Raw genomic sequence first — 26,535 nt, 5'->3', positions numbered from 1 at the left:
CAAGCTTCCCCAGATTATACGACCAACTGGCTGGTGGGTGGGCGGCTTTGGGATTCTCCATTCAAGGACTATCACTTTTCTACTACATCTCATTCCACGGAGGCCAATTAATGAACGCCCTCCTTCGGGGAATGGAGAAAAGCGAGCCTGGGGACGTCCTGGGCCGCCCTCTGTATACAGCGCACACAGAGGGGCTCGGGAGCTCCTCCCCGACAGGAAGTCATTTGTCGGGGAGAGCCGGGAAGGGGACGGTGCTGGTGCTGAGTCTGTACTGCAACACAGCCCAGCGTGTTCATGGAAATGCCACGTCTCCTAGTCAAAGCACGGCTGCTTACATGGACTCACTCCACTCCAAAAAGAAAAAAAAAAGAGGGAAGAAATTTAAAGCCTCTAAATTGGGACCACACAACCCTGAATAATCGTAAAGTTCTTTCCCCACTGTCTTTTTTAGAAAGTGGCTAAAAATAAAGGCTTGACACTTGAAATAATGTAAGCAAGCAGTCACCCGCACGCACTGGGCCTTTCCCATATATGGCTGCGTTACCCTTCAGCCTTTGAAAAGGCCAAATGAAGAGATGGCCAACAACCAAAATAATCCTTCAGACGCTGGAAAACGAGGAGAAAGAAGTGGGAGAGTGGGTGACTGACAAACAATCGCCAGGCCCCATGGGGGTGAGTAACACTGAGGAGGATTAGTTGCCATAGTACTTGAAAAACATGGGCACGCATCTTGACACGGGAACCCTTCTATAAAGACTCTTGTTTTGCCCTCTGGCCTCAGCACTGAGAAAACCACAACTGTGGTAATTTAACATCAAGGACTTCAAGACAGAAACTGGTGCGAGGGCATGACTGAAAATTTAATTAAGGCCCTTCTTAGCGTGAAATCTGTGAAGGAGGGGAGGGCACACCTCAAGGTCAGCAACTTGTGAAGAGAGGCGAGGGTGGGGAGTCGCGTGAGCGCGTCCCCAGCAGAGGCCGGCTCTGGAAGGTTGCTTCCTCATCATGGGGCTCAGTGCAGGGTCTGTTGGGTCCTACTTGAGGTGAAGGTTGCTTCCTCATCATGGGGCTCAGTGCAGGGTCTGCTGGGTCCTACTTGAGGTGCTTCTGCAGAAAAGGTTAACCCATTCGTGTCATACAAATGCCCTCCTGAACGAGGGAGGCTGGAAAAGTTCCATTTGCATGGTGTCTCATGGCTCACAAAGCGTCATCATTTTAGACAGTTCTGGACACGAGGTCGAGCAACTGGTGTGGACACTGAGGCTCGGGGAGGTGAGTGACCTAACGTGAGGCTGCGACGGGCGACTTGTGCAAGTGGCCCAGAGTGGTGACTTGACGTGAAGGGAGAAGACTCTGAGAGTCCCTTAAGACTGCAAGGAGATCAAACCAGTCAGTCTTAAAGGAAATCAACCCTGAATATTCACTAGAAGGACTGATGCTGAAGCTCCAATACTTTTGCTACATAATGCAAGTAGCCGGCTTACTGGAAAAGACCCTGATGTTGAGAAAGTCAGAAGGCAGGGGAAGGGGGCGACAGAGGACGAGATGATTGGACGGCATCACTGAATCAATGAACACGAATCTGAGCAGACAGCTGGATACAGCAGAGGACAGAGGAGGCCAGTGTGCTGCAATCCATGGGGTCGCAAAGAGTCAGACATGACTTAGTGACTGAACGACAACTCCCCATGTGCAGGCCAGGGCCGCTTCCACTCAAAAACCTCAGACCCAGCCCTGGTCAGAGTGCCATGCTGAGGTTTGGATTTCAGCAGACCCACTACTTCTCTCTATGAAAGGGGACAAGTAACTTCCTGTCTTCTGATGTAGACCCTCAACCAGAAAACGACAGGGCAGGTGTGCACAGGCAGAGAGAAAGGTGAATGAGGTTGGCGTGAATCACCCTGCTCTCTGCACCCATCTGGGGGTCTGTCCTCACGGCCCCCCAGACAGGACTGTCGGGCACTCTCACCGCTGCTTTCATGAGATGGCCCTCCTCTACAGAGTGAAATACACACACGCACAGAACTCAGATGACTTCCAAGACCAGAAAACCTCCAAAAGCATGGTCACAAAAACTGGTGCAGAGGGAGCACAAACTTAACTTTTTCATTCTCTTTCACTCTCTATGGCATAGGCCTTCCTTAGGAAGCCTCAGATTCTTTTTCTGAAAAGACGCCCTACTTTTTGGTGACACTGTGCACTTCTATTGGTCTTACCGTGCATGCCCGGAAAGGCTGCTCTTTGGCTGAGGAGTCGATGATAATAACACAGCCGGCAGCATCATTTACTGAGGGCTGTGACACTCTAGGCGCTGTCGCCGAGGCCTTCCTATACCCCACCTCTCATCTCTGCCGCTACCAGCCGAGGTCGGTGTTCCTGCCCACATTTTACAGAGAAGGAAACTAAGGCTCCGAGTTTGGTGACATGGCCAAGGAAGGCCACCTTAATAACTGCAGGGTTGGGATTGACGCTTCTGTCTAGTTGGCTCCAGAGCCCGTTCTCCCTCGTTCTACTCCATCCTGAAGCCCTGAGTCAACATGAAAAATGCTAAATTGAGCCTGGATAGTACTGTTCGTCCAGGGTTTCTTCTCGTCACCATTCTGCAGCCCGGGATCCCCTCTGGGTGCTCATAAAGCTCATAAATTCCAAGGAAGCAGAAGTGCCAGGAGGGTGGGGGAGAGGTGGGCCGGGAGGACGGCATGGTAAGGTGACCCCCAAATACTTTCCTGCTGCACCGCCGGGAGGGGGCCTGGAGTTGCAACTTCATTTCCACTCACTCACCTGGTGAGGCACAAGGCCGAGGGACGTTGGCGGCTCATTCATGCGGTCATCACTGCTGCTGGCAATGGCGTAGCCCCTGAGGAAGTGAAATGGTGAGAGCTGCTCATTTCAGAGAAGTTTATGTTTAATTCCCGTGAGGATGATCTAGACAAGGTCTGTGGAAGATTTATAAGGATAACTGAAATACCCTTTGCTAGGCAGCACAAGCCAGGGAAACAAAAAAACACACATTAAAAAAAACTAATTTTCCTGGGAGGAAGGTAGAAGAATAGTTTTTTTTTTTTTTTAAAAAAAAGGCCTGTGTTTTGAAGTTAGAAAGACCAGAGCTTGTGGCCACAGGCTATTTGCCGATAAACATTAGTTCTCGTTCTCTGAAAGAGTCTTGTAAAACACCACAGCATGCTGCTGATGTTTTGAAACAGAAAACTTTCCGACCTTAACTTCTTGAGGTGATGTACCTGCTACTGCATGGAGGAAGGAGAAAGAAAAGTGAGGAATTAATGGGGCAGAATGGATGTGCTCTAGCCCAAACCACAGTGTGGAGTCTCCTTACATCACAGAAGACATGCGACACGGGCCCTGGTTCTAGCCCGTGACCATGGCAAAGGTGGCTGAGTGGCCGATGTGGGGTTGGTGTCAAGGACTTGGAGTCAGCTCTGAAAGATTTTATCCCCAGTGCTTCCTGTCCAGGAGCCATAAGAAAACGCAGGTGCCAGGGAGATGAGAAAGATGAGAGGAAGACAAAAGAGCTGTTTGTTTCCATTCAACACTGAAGCAGCCATACTAGTTATGTATGCTACCGATGCTACAGCGGCCATCCTTCCAAGCATGCAGAAGAACTCTGAGTTATACGGTAAATATATGTCGATTCCTAACAACTGGAAAAACAAACCTTTCAAAAGTTCACTTCTTCCGTGTAGGTATTACAAATAGCATATCTTAGCAGAGTGCTTAAAGCCAGAGTTTGCAGCCAAACTGGGCTGAGCTAAATCCCAGGGTTACTGCTCACCAGCTACGTGAATTTCAGCAACATAGTTATCTTGGTTATGCCTCTGTTTCCCCATCAAAAATGGGACAAATAAAAGAAAGGAAGGAAGGAAGGAAGGAAGAAGGTAAATGGGACAGATAACAGTTCTTTCCTATTATGTTTGCTATGAGGATTAAATGAGTTAATATTTGTAAAGGGCTTAGAATAAAGCATAACACAACGTAAGTACTAGGTCAGCGTTGAAAATATATAAGATAAGTCACAGTGCATCTGTCACACAGTCAGATGTAAACGTGTTTGGCTCCAGTCTGACTTTACCATACAACCTTGACAGCACTGTCTCTAGCAGATATTGAGAGACTCTTAAATTGTTGATTAATTTTCTTTTTCTTTCCTTTGTTGTCTTTCCTTTCCTTTTTTCCTTCCTTTTTTCTTTTTTTTAAATTAGTGACTCTTTTTAAATTAATTTAATTTTTGTCTCACTTTTCTTTGCTAGATGAAAGATGAATTACTTCTATTGTTTATAAGTCATGAAGTAAGATCTTCCTTGCCTGGAGAAGCAGGGTCTCTGGACCATAGCGGTGCTAGTTTTCACATCCATGATATAATATACACACAATGTGTTGAATACGGAGCCTACCAAAAGGGCCAAGGTCAAGTCAAATCAAAACACACCAGCCTACTCCTTTCCTTCCTCTCACACACAAGCCTAATGCTATAGGTGCTTAATAAATTACAAAGCTGAAGAAACTGAAAACTGTTTTTTAACTGGTGTGGCTTGGTAGACTAGGCAGTTAAGACCAGCCCTCCCATAGAGAAGACAGAGCAAAGCTAGACAAAGTATAAAAAGCCCTGTGTTTGAAGCGTCAGAGCTCCCACGGTAAGGGAGAGTTACAGAGCCAAGCTATGTGGGAGGAGGGAAACCCACAGAGGCAACCTAGGCATTTGCAAGGAGAGGTTCCCAGGGAAAGTGACTGCCAGTCTCCAAAAGTAGTGGCCATAGGATCAGAAGCTGAACAGTGATCCTGACTGACTCATGGGGCTGATGGTACAGTCTAGAGCTGAGGTCTGCCCATAGGGAGGAACCTTGGAGAATATCCCAGGCTTTGAGTTGGGATCATGGCGGGGATACATCCTCAGACTAAGGGAGGACCTGAAAACAGACCAGTGCTAACTGACTAAGATGGTCTAAGATGGCACTCCACTTGGCCCAGCAGTTTGCCAGGAGGAAATGGAAATCACAACATCTATATAATTTTTCACATAATGGCCAGTACTCAGTCAGATAACCAAGCAAATTCAGGAATTAAGGAAATTTAAATACTTACTGGATATGTGATAATATTAGGGAACTGCCTTTGTTTTTATATGTAAAAATAGTGGAGATACATACCAAATAGATACATTTTTATGACTGAAGTACTATGTCTTGGGATTTGGAAGAAGAAAAAACATGGACAGTAGTACAGATAAATGATGACCGGTCATGTGTTGGTAATTACTGAAATGGATGGTGCATACAAAGGAGTTTTTATATATATACAAATGGTGTGTGTGTATGTAGCACATAATATATGTCTTTTTTCATATATGTTTTATTTTTCTATAATAAAAAGGCTTTGTTTAAAAAAAACAGGTATACGAGGAGATAAAAGCTATAGACAAGAGGAGCATACTCATAGGAGATCTCACATTAATGGGCATATCTGATAAAAATTAAAAGGAAAACATGATTAAATGTTTTCAAAGAATTAAAAAAAGTCACAATTTCAGCAGAGAACAGGAAATGTGTAAAATAAGATCAAATTATTTCTAGAAATTGTAGAACTGAAACATATAATAATGAAATTTAAAACTCAGTGGATAGTTTAACAAATAGACATAGAAGAGAGAATCAGTAAACTGGAAGATAAGCCAAAAAGCAAACAGCCAGACTGAAGCAAGGAAAGACATAATGATGGAAAACACAGAAAAGCGCATCATTGGATTCTAACATGCAGCTGGGGACTCAAAAGGAAAGAATCAAAAAAGAGGCAGAAGCAATATGCTTTAGGAGATAATGGCAGAAAATTTTCCACCATGGCTGAAAAACATCAAGCCATGGATTCAAGAGGCACTAGAAAGCACAATCAGAATAAACACAGAAAATAAGTATATAATAATAAATACAGAATTAAGTAAATATTTCCAATGAAATATTGAGAAGATCTTAAAAGCAACTGAGGGCAGGGGCAGGTGGAGAAAACCCAACTGTACCAGAGGAGCAGCAGTGAGATAAACGCCTGGCTCCTCAACAAGAATAATGGCAGCCAGAGACAACAGGATTATTTTCCCAACATGCTAAAAGACAAGTTGTGACCAACCTAGACAGCCTATTACAAGCAGAGACATTACTTTGCCAAAAAAGGTCCATCTAGTCAAGGCTATGGTTTTTCCAGTGGTCATGTATGGATGTGAGAGTTGGTCTATAAAGAAAGCTGAGCGCTGAAGAACTGATGCTTTTGAATTGTGGTGTTGGAGAAGACTCTTGAGAGTCCCTTGGACTGCAAGGAGATCCAACCAGTCCATCCTAAAGGAGATCAGTCCTGGGTGTTCATTGGAAGGACTGATGCTGAAGCTGAAACTCCAATACTTTGGCCACCTGACGTGAAGAACTGACTCACTGGAAAAAACCCTGATGCTGGGAAAGATTGAAGGCAGGAGGAGAAGGGGACGACAGAGGATGAGCTGGTTGGATGGCATCACCAACTCACTGGATATGAGTTTGGGTGAACTCCGGGAGTTGGTGATGGACAGGAAGGCCTGGTGTGCTGCAGTCCATGGGGTCACAAAAAGTCAGACAAGACTGAGAGACTGAACTGAACTGAACCAGTCTAGAATTCTGTACATGGCAAAAATATTTTTCAGCACAAAGATAAAACAAAAGCATTTTTTAGACAAACAAAAACTAAAACATCTTTGCCATTGGCATTTCTAAAGGAAATGGTAAAGGGTGTTCTTTCAGCAGAAGGAAAATGACCTAGGATAGAAGCTCAAGGACTTAGAAAGCAAAGTCAAAAAATGGAAAATAATAACAAAATTAAATGAACCCAACTATGTAACAATAACAGTATCTTCTAGGGTCTAAATATATACAGAATTTTTTTTAATGAGTGTGTAGACACTGCTGGGTGCCTGCCCAACGTCCATTCTCCTTTCCTATCTCATCATAGTTTCATTCAGAGGCAATGTGCCCAGCCAAAGAACTACATTTGTCCGTCTTCCTTGCAGTTGTAAAGGGCAAGGTCAAGTTATATACGAGTTTTAGAATCAATGCCTAAGTCTTCCTGGAGAGCCATTTAAAGGGGGTCAGCCTCGGGGACTTCCCTGGAGGTCCAGTGGTTAAGACTCCATGCTTCCACTGCAGGAGGCACAGGTTCAATTCCTGGTTAGGAACTAAGATCCCACATGCTGCAGAACATGGCCAAAAAAAGCAGGGTGGTGGGGGAGAGCCTCAGATGAGCACAGCTTGCATCCTTTGGTCACTCCTTTCTTCTTAACTGTAACACAGAAGCAACCCTGAAGGCAGAGCACTCATCCTGTGACCACAACAGGACAAGCATAAGGAAGAAAGCCAAGAGTGCCTGGGTGAATGATCAAGAAACACAGTGTCTGACGGTGCATGGGAACCCCTGTCTGGGGGCCTGCCTCTGAGCTTCTTGCTGCATGAGAAAAATAAAACCTTGCCCATCTGACTAAGTCACTGAAGATGGATCTGTTACATACAGCCGAATCCAAGTCATCACATGTGATTCATGTACTGCCTTTCAAATGCTAAGAGCTAAGAAGATCAAAAATAATATATAACAGAATGAAAGCAGGAATGTCCTAAAGCCCCTATGAAAATTTTTATCCTTCCTTATCATCCATTACCAAATAACCCTAGGAGAGTTCAGTTCTACAAGGACGCAGAGACACAGCTCCAAACATCACATGACAAGTTTACCAGCCCAAAGGATCAAACCAGGTTGTTTTTTTTTTAATCTTGTTTTTTTGAGAGTGGAAAGAACAACACAATTCTCAGAAAAAAGTCAGATTGAGAAAAGGTCAAGGGAGATACAGAAGCTGTCTTTGTCTCAACAGCCATCTCTAAACGGGAAACTCACCCTTCGGGATGCTGCAGAACGGAAACCATCAACTCCACCGCCAGCGCTCCTGCGATCATGGCTAGTCCCGGACGACTCACAGTGCACTGCTGGTCCAAGGTCCGGTCTCTGGTCGACTATGGAGAAACAGTCATGGACGTGAATGCAAAGTTCTTTTCCACCCAAGGCAAGTTGTCAGGGGCATGCAACTCCTCCATGGTAAAGCTCTATGACACAGCCAGACACTCACTGTTGGCAGAGATCAGTCGGCCTCACGTAATACCATGTCTTGCGAGTACCAAGAAAAACAAAATATACCTGTTAGGTAACTAAATGAGGTAATACTCTTAAAAACCCTTGAGTGCCCCGGAGACACTGGTGAGCAGGGCATAGCTGTACACAGTCTATGATGCCAAGCAAGGCTCACGAGGGATAATGCCACATCCCCAAATAAGAAGATTTTTCTCTTCATTAAAAGACAATATTATAAACAGTCTTAAAGGAAAGAGCTGGGTCTCTTTGCCCTAGTGGGCAAGACGGCTGTAGGAGATACCTGCAACAACAAAGAAATCCACTTACATCCCCTGGGGCCACCACATCGTTGCAGAAGTAGCAGCCAAGTTTGTAGCCAGGGATGTTGGCAAACAGCGATGAGCCCAGGAGGTCGGCAGATGCCACGGGGTAGCTGGGACACAAGTCCCCGGCTCCCTGATGCCTGGGCTTCTTCAGGCCATGTCTCATGACAACGAAGGTGTCAAATCCCAAGGCAGCGTTGATGACCAGCTGTGAGTTCCAAGGAATAAAAGATCAGAGGTAAGAGACGCTTACATTTTAGGCCATGGCTAACTGCATATTGGGTCAACTTAAAAAACTTGTTTCATAGTGTTTCTGTTCGATTGTAATTAGGTTCTATAAGCTAATGTTGGTATTCAACCCTGAATATTCATTGGAAGGACTGATGCTGAAGCTCCAATACTTCGGCCACCTGATGCAAAGAGCCGACTCATCAGAAAAGACCCTGATGCTGGGAAAGATTGAAGGCAGGAGGAGAAGGGGATGACAAAGGATGAGACGGTTAGATAACACTGCTGACTTCAGTGGACATGAGTTTGAGCAAACTCTGGGAGGCAGTGATAGACAGGGAAGCCTGGCATCATGCAGTCCATGTGGTCACAAAGAGTTAGACACAGCTTAGCAACGCAAAAACAACAACAATGTTGGTAACAGCTACCCAAGACTGAGGGCTTACCAAGCGCAAAAGACTTGACAAGTGGTTAACATAAATTATCTCTCTTGGTTTCATTTAAAACTCCCAGCAAACATTTCTTACTTATAGAAGAAGATGCTGAAAGTCAGAAAGGTTATTTCTACAACTTGCCCAAGGTCGCTTAGCTGATAAGAAGGAAGGTATATAAAACTAAGTCTCCAGAGTTCTCAAAGCCATTCTTTGCAGCATTATGCTGTCATTTGTCATTTCTACAGAGATTTTTTTTTTTCATAAATTTCATAGATTTTTTTTCATGTTATATAATTCACCCTTCACACAGGTTTTCAAGGAAAGCTTCTTTTCATTTAATACTATAATAACTTGTTAGTCATAAATTGACTTATTCTCCCAAATTTCTGTTTACATAGAACACTGAAAAAATCAAAGAAAACCACACCGGAAAAGACAACAAAAATCACTCAGAATCTCACAGCCCCAACAATTATAATAATAGTCCGAGGTATTTTTATTTTCTCTCTCGCCCATCCCCCTCCTCTCTTTCTCCCTTTCTCTTGCCACCCCCATTCTTTGATAAACAGACATGGATATCTTCATATACATAAACATAACTGATGTAAGAGATATATATATATATATATATACTTATTTAACTACGTAGTATTTTCCATTATATTAAAATTCTTTGACAGCATAACTGTGACTGGTTACATACTATTCTATCATGTGTATGCACCCTGACTTCCTGAACCATTCATTCTTGCGGCCCTTCAAGTTGTCACTGGCCCGACCGTGCTGAATGAGCCGGAGTCTGCGTCCTCTGGGAGCTCACATTCCACTGTAAGCAGAGTGGCCCCGCCAGGGCACGGGGCTCACAGGGTAACATCTGGGCTACATGATGGTGCGTGAGGCACGCGGTCTGCGGAGGAAGCCCTTGGCCTTGGGTCAGCAGGCCACACAAACACCCCTCTGCTCCGGAGGTGGGGGCAGAATGGGGGGCACTCTGCCCTGGAGATGGGGCCCACGCCCTACCTTTCTCTTGCTCGCGGCGATGACGGCAGGCAGCCACCGGCTCTCCCGGGTGTCCATCAACAGGAAGACGACGTCGTGGTCGTCGATGAGCTGCTCCAGCTGGTCCACGTCCCTGCGGGCCTGCTCCAGGGTGACGCTGGAGAAGTTCACGGGGTGCCCCGGCATGGGGATGCTCATGTTGAACCCTCTGGCGTTCTGGGGACACACCCAGAGAGGGGGGGCTTCTGAGGCAAAGCGACGGGTGGGATCCCAGAGCCTGCATCTCCCCGTCACCTTGAGCACGCAGGGCCACTTACAACCTGACATCTCCCCATCACGACCATGCTGCCTCAGCCTTCTGCCAGCTGAGCTCCCCACCTTCTTCACCTCTGCGACCCAGACCAGCTGTCCTGGCATCTCAGGTCCCTAAGGCTGGACAGGGCAGCAGAGACACACGGATCTAGCTCCAAAGTGGCAGGGGTTGGGGGAGGCACTTCCCGTGTGGACAAAGCAGACACTGGACAGAACTGTCTCTTTCCTACAACCTGGGGCCAAGGCATGTCATCACAATGCCCTCGGCTTCCCCAAGGCCCTCGGTCCAGCTGGACTGTCTCTCCACTTGTCCCCAGATTGCCCTCCACTCCGCTTTCTTAGTATGGAACACCTCCAAAAGGGATGTCACAATCAGAAATAATTTAACAAATTCACCTAAGATTAGGATGGCTGAGAGTCTTGCCTTAATTTTATCAGGGGCCATATGCATTAAAAACAAACAAAACCCTCAAAACTGAAAGACTCTCCTTGCTCACTAACCAGAAAACTAGACTTAGGAATGTGAAGATATTAGTCTGAGGGGTAGAGGGGCTGGTAGGGTAACTTGGGTTCTCAAGGCTCAAGACGTATCATGGGGCCTTTAGAAGAGCTCTGTAACTTACCTTTTGTCCCCTGCTGGCTCCACAATGTGTTGGCAGATGAACTGTGAGTCACATATGTGTGCCAGTGAAGCCAGGGACATTGACTTTTCCCAGAAAAGAAAGTGTTCTAGAATCACAAACTGCACACTCAATCCCCTGCATAGCCCCTGCCACAGGGAAGCATGTGAAAACGCCAGCTTTTTTATTTGTCAAAACCGCTCACACCCTGCAGAAACAGCTCCGGGGACACAGCAGTAGGCCCCTTTACAAAGTAAAACCTATTTTGTAAGTGGATGCTATTTTTTTCATCAAACCTAATATCTGGAATTCAAGAAAGGCACAGTAGTAATAACAGCAAAAATTTCAAAAAGAATTGAGCAGGGGGGAAAAAGGGTTGCAGCAAAAGATTCCAGGCAGAAAGAACTTCAGTTAAGAAGGTTCAAAACAAGTCCATTTTAACGAGGACACCACAAAGATACCTCTCAGGACCTCATAATTCATTCATTCATTCATTCCTTAAGTACAGTGTATCTGCTGCATACCTAATACTGTAATGAACAGTAAGAAAAGCAGCAAACCACCATAATAACAACAACAATACCTTACTGTCGTATTTACAACAGACAACGTGTTTTAAGTGATGGTTGCTCGATCCACAAAGTTATTGCCTGGGAATTTTAACGACACCAAGATTAAAGCATAATTACTCACCCCCAATTCTGACCTTCTGAATAATTCAGACCCTCACCCCCATCTACTTGGCTAACCTGAATGAATCTCTGCTTGCTAGAGCTCCAGCCAGTGAGTCTGTGGAGGAGCACTGGCTCCCGGCCCGCCACTGAGGCCCACAGGTCTGAGGCTGGAATTCAGCAAGCTGCCAGCACAGTAGTGTTCAGCCTTGGCTGTACATCAGAGCCACCTAGAGAGTTGCTTAAATTCCTAATGCCCAGGCTTTTCCCCGGACCATTTCAACTGGAGTCTCTGAGAGTGGGCCCAGGGATGGATATTTTCTAAAACTCTCCAGATGACTCAAACGTGCAGCCAGGGCGAGCGATAATGTACAGCAAGTGAGGTACACGGACGGACCTCGCGTGTCCAGTTTGATGTGTTTTGACAAGCTGCGAATTAACCACTGCACACGCCCCTCAGGGCATTGACTATTATCCAGGCAACGCTCTTCTACCCTTTCGCAGTCAATCCCCAGGACCTCTACCCCGAGAGTGTGAGAGCTGTGGGTGCCCCTCACCCTCCCACCATTTAGCATTGTCAGTCTTCTAATTTTAGTCATTTCAGTGCATGTGCAGGGATATGTCTTCATGGGCCTGACTCACATCCCATGATGACTACTGATGGTGTTGAGCATGACATGTGTTCACTGGCCACGCACACACCTTCCCTAGGAAGCTGTGCTGGCCCAACCCTTCAGTCCCTTACAAAAAAAAAGGTTTGCCTGTCTTATTATCGGGTAGCAGGAGTTGTTCATGTATCTCGGATATAGGTTGTTTGCCAAATACGTGTACTGTGAGTAGTTTTAGTTTGGGTCAGCCTTTGTGTTCTCTTATCAACATCTTTTGAGAAGCAGAAACTTAAAATTTCGATGAAGTCCTACTCATCCATTTTCTCACTTATGATCAGTATTTCCATGGTGCTAGGAATCTCTGCCATCACAGGATCACCAGGCTTCTCTCTTGTAGAAGCTCTCTAGTTCCAGCTTTTATGTTTAGTTCTGTAGCCTCACTGGGGTGTCACCTAAGGGCCCAGAGTGGCCAGAGAGGTCTCTCCCTTCTGGATGTCTGGGACTCCGGTGCCTTGCAGCCTGTAGGGGCTCTGGAACCCCATTCTGCCCACAGCAGACTCACGGTGCTTCCTGCCCAGATTACAGAGTCCTGCCCTGAGAACGTGTGAAGCCTCAAGGTGCTGCTGCCCAGACACTCTTCTGGAACTCCTTCCCTGCACGGCTCGCGCAGGTCTTATATTCTGTCCTAAGGTTTCAGCTGCCTGGCTGCTCTGAATTCTCATCTCTGTTTCCTCAGCTCATCAAGATCAACAATACCTCCTTGGGCTCCCTGTGGGCTCTGACAAGGGCTAAAAAATGCCTCCGTGCAATAAATTGGGACAAACACTTCTTTCTGAGCCCACAGTCTCTCACTGCCTGCTGGTCAGCGTCTGCCAAGTCATTTTACACAGTCTACTCAGGTGCAGAACCAGTAGATGCACCATGGCAGGAGAGCCAGTCCATCAGTCACTCATCAGGGTTGGAAAACAGATGTCCAGAGATGGATTTTAAAACCCTCAGTGTGGCTCTACAACCCTACATTTTATTGCCTCACCTTTGCAGGGCAAATAGTGACCTCAAGTGGTTACTTGATTGATTCAAGGTCAGTTGTTTCCCTATGCAATGAATTCCACCCTAGGATTACGAATATTATTTGTGGCTGAGTTCTTTTCACCTCTTTTCATGTCTTCTTCACTTAGACTAGCCTCCTGTCCGGGGCCTGGTGTAAGGAAGGTGATGAGGCAGTATCTGTTGAATGAAAGACTATACTAAATTGAACGTACAAAGGGTCCTGGTGGGCTGATGCTTTCAAGAAAAGGGGAACCTGAACTCTAAGGCCCAGCATGACCCGGCCCTTGCTGAGGCCCTAGCTCCGAGTCTCTTTCTTGACCCCATGCCGCAGCCAGCCCAACTTCCTTTCTGTCCACAGGGGCACAGGCTGTGTCCTACCTCAGCGTCTGCACAGGCTGCTCTGTCCGCCCTGGTCTAGCTAACTCTCACCCGCGTCTCAGGGCTTAGCTTCCTCAAGGAAGTCTGTTCTAGGTCAGGTGTACCTGCTAAACATTTCCCACAGCCACTGAGCTCCCGCTTCGTGCACTTATTACAAGTGTAGCCATTCATGAAATTAGTTTCTTGACCACATTCCCCATTAGACTCTCAGCTCCAGGCGAGGAAGACGGAAGTTCGTCGGCCTTGTTCCCCAGCCCCTAGCACATGGCAGGCCTTAAATAAACGTATGATGAATGAGTAAGTCATAGGATAACTGAACAAATAAAATAGGGGGAACTGCATTGGGTCACAGACCATGGCTAGGATTTGAGTGAGCAAAAATCTCAGGCAGAGCTCAGATTCAAAGCCAGGTCTGTCTCCGGTGATAGAATGGATTATTCTTCCTGACTATGCACTGCCCACCTCTAATAGAATTGTGTGTCCACGCCCTTAGCCACACGGCTTTGCAGGACCTCCCACCAGGTAGCCAGAGTATCCGGACCAACCCCACTGACTTGGGGCCTGGCCCTGTGACCTGCTCTGGCGACGGCGATAGAGGACACTGCTGAGACTTTAAGAGACACAGGAAGTGCTGGTAGGCTGACCAACTCCTTTACACTTCCACCTTCTATCATAACGAGAGCAGGACCAGCTGACCATTGCTCCTGGAGCCTAGACTTTGGAATTATGACATACAGGGCAGACTAGAACAGGACTCAAAGCCAGAGTCCAGTCCAGCCCAGCCACTAAGCCACGACGAACCCGCAGACCTGCGAACATGAAATCAGGGTTCGTGATTGTAAGCCACTTGGATGCTGGGAGTGTGTGATGTGTAATGTCGTCACAGCAGAAACGTAACTAAGAGGTCTCCTCAACGATGGGGTGTAACTTATTCTTCTCCCTCTTGTCACCCAGCACCTAGCTGGGTACAGAGGGCTCAGTCAGTCCCACTGAATTAAACCCAAGAGATGACATTCTTCTGGTGAAATGGACAAAAGGGCCAAAGTCGCTTTTAAAGCAAAGGCTGAAAATGAATGAATCTAATGCTCAGTGACTAAACAGAGAAACCTTAAGAAAGCAGGTTTTTTTTTTCTTCTATTTTTAAGCCAGCACTGAGAGCCTCTTGTGGCACTTTCAGTAGAAGCAGATGCTTTGGGGACACCTGAGCTAACCTCTGTCACACAAATCAACGAAGCATGCAAGATGCAGAATCTGTTCTGCTGGATAACCTCAAAAACATGGCCAGATGTTTAACCAAATGAGCTGAACGACTTGCCTCTCACTGTTTTCAAAGTAAATGACAGACGTCAAGGACAAGCAGTGGCTAGAGTAAAAGGCTGAACATTTCGCCAGATCTTTCTTGTGCAGACTATATCTAATTTCATAAACCTGTACTAACCATCAGGCATCCTGGCCATGAGGGAGATCATATCCTACACTGGATCCAATATCCAAAGTGGATAAATCCCTTTGGAACAAGGCAGTATCTAACACCATGCGGACCCCCAAATTCCTCAACTCTGTGCTTTGTAACTTATAAAACACTTTGTCATATAGCCTCCATGTTGGTTTCACAATAATATATGAGGGTTTTATTTTGTTCTTGTAATCCCCACTTCTGAGATGAGGAAACAGAGGTTCCTAAAGAAACACACGATGAGGCCCTGGCAGTAAGTGACTGCTGTCTGTCTCTGTTCCCTCCATCCCGTAGAGCCTGATTCCTATGTGATTAACACTTAAACACGGACAGGCCCTGGCAAAAAGCCCTGATGTTCTCAGCACCCAGCACCAACGTACCACTCCAGGGAAGATCTTCTGCAGCCGGTCTGCTGCCGCCAGGGCCTTGGGCTTCCCGCCCGCCAGGCAATCTTCAAATTCATACAGCGGCTGCCTCACGGGGTTAGAGTAGGAGATCCTGGCGTTGTCCACGAACGTGATGCATCTGACGCCCCAGCCCTGCATGGGAAACAGGGGATCGCGGTGGGCTGCTGATGGACATTGCACAGGGTGTCTCTCTGCCAGTCTCTAAAAGGGGTTTGGCTTTGGGGCAGCTTGGGAACACTGAAATACAGGAAACGCTGGAAACTGAATTGTGCAGAGTCCATTTTTGACAGATAGAATGTCAACTTCCTTTAAAAGACAAAATAATTATACACCCGGTGCCTCGCTTCCTACAGCAATGAGACTAAGAAATATGTCGCTGCTGGTCTGACTAACACTTCACTATTTTTGACAGTGGCACCAGAGGAAGCTTAGGAAGGTGAGTCCCTGCTGCTGTCTTCAGAGGACCGTCAAGGGCCGCCCAGTGACCTCGCTTTCCTGAATGAGTCAGTCAGCATATGGAACAGCTCATCCTAAAATTCACTCAAAGCCTAAAATAGCTCCATGTATTAATAAAAGTGACTTCTAAGTTATTTCCAATTGTATAACACCATAGAAGATTTTGTACTATTTCTCAATGAGGCAAAGCCCTTATGAATATTCTGGAATGTAGGGGACAGCTCTACGTTCTCAGAAATAGCTTTCATGACTTCATACATCTCAACTGAATCTCAGAACTGAACAATTTTAAAGTCAGATAGGCGCCTGAAAATCTTTAGCTCCATTACTTTATTTTACAGATACAGAAACCGAAGCCCAGAAAAGATACGTGACTCACCGTGGGTCATAAATCTGGTTAATGGTGAGGAGGAAATGAGATGCCCAGGGTGCAGAAAAGAAGATGCTTCCTTTCTTGGGGGGTGAGGTGGGATATGTGTATGTCAGCAAATCAGAAACAGTGGCCTAAGAGAAGCCCTGCTAGGACTGACTGCAGAGTCTGACTAAGAGTCTGATCTCTGTCTTATTTCAATATCTTTCCATCGATTCGGTCAGTTCAATTGCTCAGTCGTGTCTGACTCTTTGCGACCCCATGGACTGCAGCACGCCAGGCTTCCCTGTCCCTCATCAATTTTTGGAGCTTGCTCAAATTTATTTCCATAGAGTCGGTGATGCCATCTAACCATCTCATCCTCTGTCGTCCCCTTCTCCTCCTGCCTTCAGTCTTTCCCAGCATCAGGGTCTTTTCCAGTGAGTCAGCTCTTCACATCAGGTGGCCAAAATACTGGAGTTTCAGTTTCAGCATCAGTCTTTCCAATGAATATTCAGGACTGATTTCCTTTAGGATTGACTCGTTTGATCTCCTTGCTGTCCAAGGGACTCTCAAGAGTCTTCTCCAACACCACAGTTCCAAAGCATCAGTTGTTTGGTGTTCAGCTTCCTTTATGGTTCAGCTCTCACAGCTTTGGAACAAGATACATGACTGCTGGAAAAACCACAGCTTTGACTAGATGGACCTTTGTTGGCAAAGGAATGTCTCTGCTTTTTAAAATGCTGTCTAGGTTGGTCATAACTTTTCTTCTAAGGAGCAAGTGTCTTTTAATTTCATGGCTAAAGTCACCATCTGCAGTGATTCTGGAGCCCAAAATAATAAAGTCTGTCACTACTTCCATTGTTTCCCCATCTATTTGCCATGAAGTGATGGGACCGAATGCCATGATCTTCGTTTTTTGAATGTTGAGTTTTAAGCCAACTTTTTCACTCTCCTCTTTCACTTTTGTCAAGAGGTTCTTTAGTTCTTCTTCGGTTTCTGCCACAGGGTGGTGTCATCTGCATATCTGAGGTTATTGATATGTCTCCCGGCAATCTTGATTCCAGCTTGTGCTTCATCTAGCTTGGCATTTCACATGATGTACTCTGCAACTTATTTTAAGTTAAATAAGCAGGATGACAATATATAGCCTTGACGTACTCCTTTCCCAATTTGGAACCAATCTGTTGTTCCGTCCATCAGGGACACTGAAATTCAGTTAGTCTGACAATTGCAGGGGCAAAGCCAACACAATCCAAGATTCGCTGTTGGGCTGAAGATGACGGGCCAGAATTCATCCTTTCGAAAGCACAGTTTAGACTGGCTGTGTGTTTTGAAGCCCACGGGTAACTCTAGTCTACTCACCCTGTTTCATAAGTGACTTTTACCAGCTGAGCAAACCACCATGTAGGGGGAAAAAAACTGTGGAAAATCCAAAGGTCATTTGTGCTTGGCTAGGGGATGTTTATTTCGGGAGTATTTTTGCATTCCTTAAAGCAGTGCTGAGTGGACAGCAAGGAAGGCAGTCTGGAAACTGCTACAGAAGAAGAAAGCTACATAAATTACAAGCACGCTGCAGGTGAGTCACAGGCACGTGGACTTGCACACTTAACTTTTGGTTTCTTGGAATGCTATACAGTTTAATGGGCCTTCCCTGGTATATCAGTTGGCAAAGAATCCACCTGCAATGCAGGAGACCCTGGTTTAATTCCTGGGTTGGGAAGATCACCTGCAACATGGATAGGATACCCACTCCAGTATTCTTGGGCTTTCCTAGTGGCTCAGACAGTAAAGAATCCACCTGCAATGCAGGAAACCTGGGTTCGATCCCTGGGTTGGGAAGATCCCCTGGAGGAGGGACGGCAACCCACTCCAGTACCCTTGCCTGGAGAATCCCCATGGACAGAGGTGCCTGGCGGGCTACAGTCCATGGGGTCACAGAGAGTCGGGCTGAGAGACTAAGCACTTACAGAATAAGAAGTGAAGTGAAACTCACTCAGTCATGTCTGACTCCTTGCGACCCCACGCACTATACTGTCCATGGAATTCACCAGGCCAGAATATTGAAGTGCATAGCCTTTCCCTTCTCCAGGGGATTTCCCAACCCAGGGATTGAACCCAGGTCTCACGCATTGCAGGTGGATTCTTTACCAGCTGAGCCACAAGGGAAGCCCAAGACTACTGGAGAGGGTAGCCTATCCCTTCTTCAGCAGACTAAGCACATACATTGTAATGACTAATTGGCAAAGATTAAAGAAAATTGCAATACTCAATGCTAGTGAGGATGGGGTTTTAATGATTGAGAATGTAATACTGGTATTTTATTTCATTGAGATTTCATTGACTGAGAATGTAAACTGGTATCACTCTTCTGGAAAGCAATCTGGCAATATGATTCTAGAATTTTTTACATGCGCATATCAATCATATCAACCTATTTACAGCAATCTATCTTAGGAAATAATTCAAAATATTGACAAAAATGAAATCACCAAGATGTTCTCTATAAAATAATTCATAGTTGTAAAAGATTGAAAGCAATGTTAATGCCTAAAAATAGAAGAATGTCTCAGTAAATCATGTTTCATCATATAAGAAGGCATATTCTACAGCCAACTTCTTGTTGCCAACATCTAATGGATCATAGAAAAGCAAGACAGTTCCAGAAAAACATCTACTTATGCTTTATTGACTACGCCAAAGCCTCTGACTGTGTGAATCACAACAAACTATGGAAAATTCTTAAAGAGATGGGAATACCACACCATCTTATCTGCCTCCTGAGAAATCTGTATGCAGGTCAAGAAGCAACAGTTAGAACTGGACATGGAACAACAGACTGGTTCCAAATTGGGAAGGGAGTATGTCAAGGCTGTATATTGTCACCCTGATTATTTAACTTACATGCAGAGTAGATAATGCGAAATGCCAGGCTGGATGAAGCACATGCTGGAATCAAGATTGCCAGGAGAAATATCAATAACCTCAGATATGCAGATGACACCACCCTTATGGCAGAAAGTGAAGAGGAACTAAAGAACCTCTTGATTAAAGTGAAAAAGAGGAGAGTGAAAAAGTTGGCTTAAAACTCAACATTCAAAAAACAAAGATCATGGCATCCAGTCCCATCACTCCATGGCAAATAGATGGGGAAACGATGAAAGCAGTGACAGACTTTATTTTGGGGGGCTCCAAAATCACTGCGGATGGTGACTACAGCCATGAAATTAAAAGACGCTTGCTCCTTGGAAGAAGAGTTATGACCAAACTAGACAGCATATTAAAAAAGCAGAAACATTACTTTGCCAACAAAGGTCCGTTTAGTCAAAGCTACGGTTTTTCTAGTAGTTGTGTATGGATGTGAAAGTTGGACCATAAAGAAAGCTGAACACTGAAGAACTGATGCTTTTGAACTGTGGTGTTGGAGAAGACTCTTGAGAGTCCCTTGGACTGCACAGAGATTCAACCAGCCTATATCCTAAAGGAAATCAGTCCTGAATATTCATTGGAAGGGCTGATGCTGAAGCTGAAACTCGAATACTTTGGCCACCTGATGCAAAGAGCCGACTCATCTGAAAAGACCCTGATGCTGGGAAAGATGGAAGACAGGAGAAGAAGGGGATGACAGAGGATGAGATGGTTGGGTGGCATCACTGACTCAATGGACATGAGTTTGAACAAGCTCTCGGAGTTGATGATGGACAGGGAGGCCTGGCGTGCTGTGGTCCATGGGACCGCAAAGAGTTGTACACGACTGAGAAACTGAACCGAACTGAAAGTCTTTCATTCCCCTGTCTTCTATTTAAAGAGCCCTTCCCAGACTTACTTACACAATTTTAGTCTTTCATCTACAGCCGTTAAAAAAGCTTTTCAGGTATTCTCTTTAACAACATTAGAAAGTGTTTTGTGTTAACTGATAAAAACAAGGGACATTTTTACATATCAAATAAAAAATTTAAATATATGTTAAACACTGAAAGGAAACAAGTGATAAAGTAGTAGAAAAATGGGTCTTCTTTTTCTACCTCATAACTCTTACACTGTAGAAATTTTCTATAATGGATCTAGATCTATACTAACTTCATAATTTAAAAAGTGCTGGGAAAACCTATGTACCTAATTCTGGAAGTTAGGGAAAGAATGAAATAAATTCCTATAAAAAGATGAAGAAATTAATAAAAAGTAGATAGTAGTGAATCTGGAAACAAACCAAAACAAAAATTACAGAAAAAAAGAGACCAAGGATTTAGTTTTCTGGAAAGACAAGCCTATCTGGAAAGTCTGAATAACAGGAAAAAAGAGAAAACAAAAATATTCAACATTAGGAATACAGCTCAGGTGGTAAAGAATCTGCCTGCAATACAGGAGACCTGGGCTCAATCCCTGGGCTGGGAAGATCCCCTAGAGAAGGGAATGGCAACCCACCCCAGTATTCTTGCCTGAGCATCCCATGGACAGAGGATCCTGACTGGCTATAGCCCATGGGGTCACAAAGAGTTGGACAAGACTGAGCGACTAACACTACTACTAGCAAAGAGAAGATAGGAACTTCCCTGGGGGTCGGTACTTAAGACTCTGAGCTTCCACTACAGGGATCCCACTCCATCCCTGGTCAGGGAACTAATACCCCACATGACGTGCAGCACAGCCAAACATAAATAAACAGATAATAAATAAGATAAAAGATGGAAAAGATGGCAAGAGAATACTATATGGATTTTATATCAATTTATTTTCAAATTGAGATGAAATGGATGATTTTCTAGGAAAACAACATGACTAAACTGACTCAAAAGAGGTATAAAATCTAAAAGGTCAATGACCGTAGAAACATTTCTAAAGGTTCCCACAGATTCCCTGCTCTCATCGCTAACAAAATTCCAAAGGCATCATGCTGAGCTGGATTTATAACTGAATTTTACCAAACCATCAAGGAACTGATAGTTCATACACCAAACCTGTCCTGCTGCATAGAAAAAGGCAGAAAGTTTTATTTTATAAAAGTAGTGTAATTCAGCTATAAGATAAACAGTGACACCAGAAATGAAAAGAAAAACATTACTATAAACCAATCTGACTTATTAATACATATGGAAAACTTAGCAGTAAAACATTACCAGCTGAACTCCACTGTATATTAGAAGAATAACAAACTATGAACAAATAGAGTTTTTCCCAGGAATGCTCAGCATTAGAATACTTAGATTATCTTGATAGATGTATTTGATGATAAAGCTCAACAATCATTTCTGATATAAACTCACAGCAAACTAGAAAGAAAACTCTGCCTCCTTAACTTACAGAAGAATATTAGCAGAAACCAACATCACGTATCAAAACTAAAGGAAAAAACAAGAAGTTTCTCACTGAAATCAGTAACCAAACGGGGGTGCTAACTCTCACCACTGTTCTCACCATTGCTGTGGAGTCCTAGTCAATCCTATAAGACAAGGAAACGAAACCAATATAGATGTTGGTGAGGAGCACTTATCAACCTAGAAAATTCAAAAGAATCAAACAAAAAACTGTCATAGCCAAGAAAGTTTAGAAAGATGACCAGATAGAAGATAAACATTCAAAACTCACTATCTTTCTTATATCTTCATCCCAGTAAGAGTCAATTGGAAAATTTAGTATCTTTAAAAGAAAAAGAGGTTAAATATGTGAAAACTAACTAAATGAGGCATGTGGGAAACCTAAATAAATAAAATGCTACAAAGATGATCTAAATAATTTAAGAGATATACAATGCTTCTGAAACTAAGGATCAATATTGTAAAGATGTTAATCTCTTCCAATTTATCTATAAATTCACTGCAATTTGAGTGAAAGCTATGAGTAATAATGCAGGAATGAACAAATAGAATGATGGAATAAAAACAGACTCCAAAAAGGGACTCAGGTATAAAGGAATTTAGAGTTTAATAAAGGTGGAAAAATGAGATTTGTATTAGTGAATGAATGACATTAAAATAAATGACTATTAAAAAATGTTACATTGTTAAATTTCATAAAACAAAAATAAATTCCACATTAATAAAGATCTAAACATAAAAATAAGAGTTCTATAAACCATAAAGGAAAAGATTAACATATTCAATAACATTAAATTTTTAAAAACCTTTACGTGGCTAAAGATAAATAAATGGAGAGAAATACTCGCAGTATATTACAGAAAAACGGTTAATATCCATAAAAAAGGAAAAGGGTTTGGCAGAAGATGAGATGGTTGAGCATCACTGACTCAATGGACATGAATCTGAGCAAACTCCAGGACACAGTGGAGGACAAGAGGAGCCTGGTATGCTGCAGTCCACGGGGTCTCAAAAAATCAGACGTGACTTAGCAACCGAACAATCCATAAAAAAAAGTACTCCAAGTCAAGATACAAGAAACAGCCTAAAGGACATGAACAGAACAAACAAAATTCACAAATGAAATAAAATTAAAGACTAACCCTCAGTAATTAAAGAAATGCAAACAAAAAAGCTGTTTCACATTCTTTCTAACATGGTAGTTCTATTTCTAGAGTTTTTTTCCTAAAGAAATAATCCCATGGACATGTAAAGGTATAAGAATATTCATTTCAACAGCATCTCTAAAAGAAAAATATGTTGAAATTGATTAAATGAACTAAAGACAAGTCATATTAACAATGGGCTTCCCTGGTGGCTCAGACGCTGAAGAATCCGCCTGCAATGAGGGAGACCTAGGTTTGATCCCTGGGTTGGGAAAATCCCCTAGAGGAGGGCATGGCAACCCACTCCAGGATTCTTGCCTGGAGAATTCCCATGGACAGAGGAGCTTGGTGGACTACAGCCCATGGGGTTGAAAAGAGTCAAGACATGAGTGGGTGACTAAGCATAGCACAGCACATAACAAAATTCTACATATACATAAAATGGAATAAATAGAAAGAGAACCACAATTATTGCTCTATTGAGTTAAAAAAAGAAACTTGCTATAGACAGGTTGCAATGATCCAAGCTTTGCAAATATAAATAACTAAATAAGAGCAAAGATGACCAGTGCCTCTCTGCATTTGCACACGCCTATGAAAATTACAGGGAAAGATGCTCTATAGCACTTGACGAAGTCTGCTTAATTCTGGGAAGTAACTTGGGAGGAGAGTGGAGGCAGATTTCTTGCTTCCACCTTATAACAAAGGCATGTGTTCCTTTTATACTGAAAGAGATACTGAGAAAAGGAAGGAGGGAGGGAGGGAGGGAGGGAGACGAGGAGGAGAAAGAAGGTACTCAGGCGCAGTCCCTCATTCCTGGTATCCAAGGGGGGTGGGTTCCACGAGCCCATGGAACCAGCCAGAGATTCTTTTTATTTATTTATTTTTTTGAGTCAATGAACTCCCGCTTGAAGATCAAGGCAGTCTGGAAAACAATTTTTTTTTTTAACCGTAAACTTCAGTCAAAACTGAGCAATAACCTGGGGGGGGGGGGGGGGCGGGGGGGAGGGAAAAAAGGAAGGAGAAATACAACAAAAAGACAAAAAAAAAAAAAAAAGAGATGCATGCTTGGCTGTTGGGGTTGTTTAGTTGGTTAATTTTTGGTTTGGGTGCCCCCCCTTTTTCTTTTCTTAAAAAACAAAAATGCTTTCCTACTCTTGGATGCGAAACCCACAAGTCCGGAGGGTAGACTGTGTAGTGAGAGAAGATAAGCCACAGCTTGAGAGGCGCCATTCGACCCCTGCAAACTCACCATCAACGTCCGGGCTACGTTGCAACCCAAGGTGCCGGCTCCAAGCAGCAGACACTTGGCAGACACCACCTTGTCTAAGTCCAGAGTGGGGACCAATCTCCAACACATCAGCTTGAGGTTGAGATCTACCGATGACTCAGCTAACCTAGAAAAGGAGAGAATCATTTATTTATGTAGCCAGTCACCCGTGTAGGCCCCCAATCTTGTCCTTTTTTTAGAAAGAAAGTAGCTTGTGTGAGAAGATAAGAAACAAGTTAACAGAGGGAATCAGGATCAAAGGGGAAGTAAAAGGAGGCTGGAGGGTAAGCGAGGGGGACAACGGTGACCACACGGAGTGGTGCACGCCTGACAGTCCTCAACAACTGCACCGTGACGGGCCCCCGTTTGATCTGGAGCTCCCAGGAGCCCAGGAGAAATGGGAAGCCTGACTGGTTACAGGGGTTATCATGTCCAGGGCTAAAACCACACCAGCCACTTAAGAGGAAACGTTTTCCTAACACTGAACACAGAAAAATTTCTGTCCCCTCAGAAGAGGGAGTACTTACATCATCCCTTCAGCACAAAACTGGTTTCTGTGAAATATTTCTCACCATGGCCCTCCCTGTAGGCTAATGGAACACGAGTGAAGGGGAGCGAATAAAGGACAAACAGGTGGAGTAGGTGCACAGGTCTGAGAGGGTGGGCTTGAAGCCAAAACAACATTTAGGATGTCCAGAAAAACAGACGCTGTCTGCCCTTCAGATATCCATGATTGATATTCATTCTCACAACCAAACTCAAATCAGGAGGCGGCCAAGAGAGAAAGAACACACTTACTGACGTGCCCCTTCCCCCTGCAAGCCCCCCAACTCCGCCTGAACTGGGTGGTGCACCCGGCGGGAGCGGCTTCCAAGCTGTACCTTTTAGGGTCCATGCACTCGCTGAGGTTCACCATCCTCGGCCCCATGCCTCCCTTTTGGTTCTTCTCCCACCCGACTGCCTTGGGACAATCTGCAGACAGATAAAACAATGATTTCAGCGAAGGAAAGAAGGATAGAGAATGAGTCCAAGCAGCAAGATGGCTCACGCCCCGATGGGCTTTCAGTCCGCGTCTTTTTCAAGGAGGTGAGCAGGCCTGAATTTACATCCACCGGCCTTGGCTGCCTCCTCGTGTCCCTGGGCCACGAGGAGTCTTGTTTAGAGACACCCAGACCCAAGCACGGTCTTCCTGCACAGGGGCTTCTGAAAGAGCCCTGACTGCCCTGAGTTGCCTCAACTTCTGCAGCTACTGGAAGCTGCTCAAAAAAAAAAGAAGACTATACTTGGAGTGGGTCTAAGCCTGTGGAGGGGTCTTCACCTGAGGAAGCCCCGCCAGCGTGCCTGCAGCACACCTTCCCATCCAGGTCAGCATGCCCCTTCCGCTCCTCATCCTACGTCACCCTCTCGCCCTGCGACCCTGTCCACCACGGCACATCTACCTGTCTACAGACCTCAGTCCAGGGACTGCTCCTCTGCTAAGCTGTCCTCTCCCCTAAGACTCTCCTCTCCCCTGACTTTTCCCTTCTCTACTGATCTCTTTTAACCTCTGCTGGCGGGGCGGGGGGGGTCCTCTGCAACTCCAATTCCAGCCATTCTCAAAATGCCTCCCCCATGCAAAGCTCTGTGAGGATGAAGATCCTGTGGCCAACGGGCCTGGGAAATGCTTTGTACCCCACCTGCGTCTCCATCTGCCCGCCCCCGCCTGGAGAGTCCCTCCCACGTGGTGGAGATGAAGCTCGGAGAGACCTGCAGTAAAGGAGCCACTCTGTCCGATTTGGTTTTGAGCTTCCCAGTCTTGGCTGGCTCTCCGTAACCCCCTCACCTCGTAACACCGATCGATTAAAGCCCCACGGGACACATTCAGGGACCTGCTGCTCTATTCCACTACTGCAAAATCCTCTCAAAAAAAAAAAAAAACCGCAAGTGCTCTGCGGAATACCTCAATGGAATCCTGGCTTCCTTGGTGGAAACCTGGCCTTGTAACTCCTGCACAAGGGGGCCACCCACGCCTATACTCCCCGCACCTGGGGACCTCAGTCACTTTCCCTTCCTCACTGAATCCCCCAAGTTCAGAAGACAGTCTCAACTCCTCCTCAGGGAGTTCACCCAGCCAGCTACCCTTCCAGCACCACCTCCAGTATCTGCTTTAACTAACAGTCTCTGAAGAGACAGGAGCTCCTTGATGTAAGGTTCGGAGGTATTTTAGGACAACTGGCAGGAATTTGTCACTAATTGTACACTGGCTTTCTTTGGAAATTCTCCTATTTTTATATTTCTATCAACACCCTGTTTTCCTTTCCTTGGACCTATTAGCTTTTAACCTTTGTTTCCCAAAATAATATTGCTCAATTTAATTATGGGGCCAAGGG

At 44.9% G+C, this 26,535-nt stretch overlaps 1 protein-coding gene across 12 annotated transcripts in view; it reads right to left on the bottom strand.

The window, feature by feature from the left end:
* The window catches only part of ATG7 (autophagy related 7), a 410,364-nt gene that overhangs the window by 224,371 nt on the left and 159,458 nt on the right, over positions 1–26,535 (bottom strand). For 11 of the 12 annotated variants that reach the window (XM_061128848.1, XM_061128859.1, XM_061128855.1 and 8 more), the window contains 7 exons: positions 25,048–25,138; positions 24,149–24,293; positions 15,605–15,763; positions 10,151–10,345; positions 8,473–8,676; positions 7,915–8,030; positions 2,782–2,857 (listed from right to left, as the gene is read on the bottom strand). In XM_061128848.1, coding sequence (XP_060984831.1) covers positions 2,782–2,857; positions 7,915–8,030; positions 8,473–8,676; positions 10,151–10,345; positions 15,605–15,763; positions 24,149–24,293; positions 25,048–25,138 — 986 coding nt within the window. The remainder of the gene's footprint in view (positions 1–2,781; positions 2,858–7,914; positions 8,031–8,472; positions 8,677–10,150; positions 10,346–15,604; positions 15,764–24,148; positions 24,294–25,047; positions 25,139–26,535) is intronic. The other variant, XM_061128858.1, reaches the window with a different exon arrangement.

This window comes from Dama dama, chromosome 24 (assembly GCF_033118175.1).
Source record: "Dama dama isolate Ldn47 chromosome 24, ASM3311817v1, whole genome shotgun sequence".
Classification (NCBI taxonomy): domain Eukaryota; kingdom Metazoa; phylum Chordata; class Mammalia; order Artiodactyla; family Cervidae; genus Dama; species Dama dama.
The sequence above is the reverse complement of the archived record's forward strand: the minus strand, read 5'-3'. Positions and strand labels throughout refer to the sequence as shown.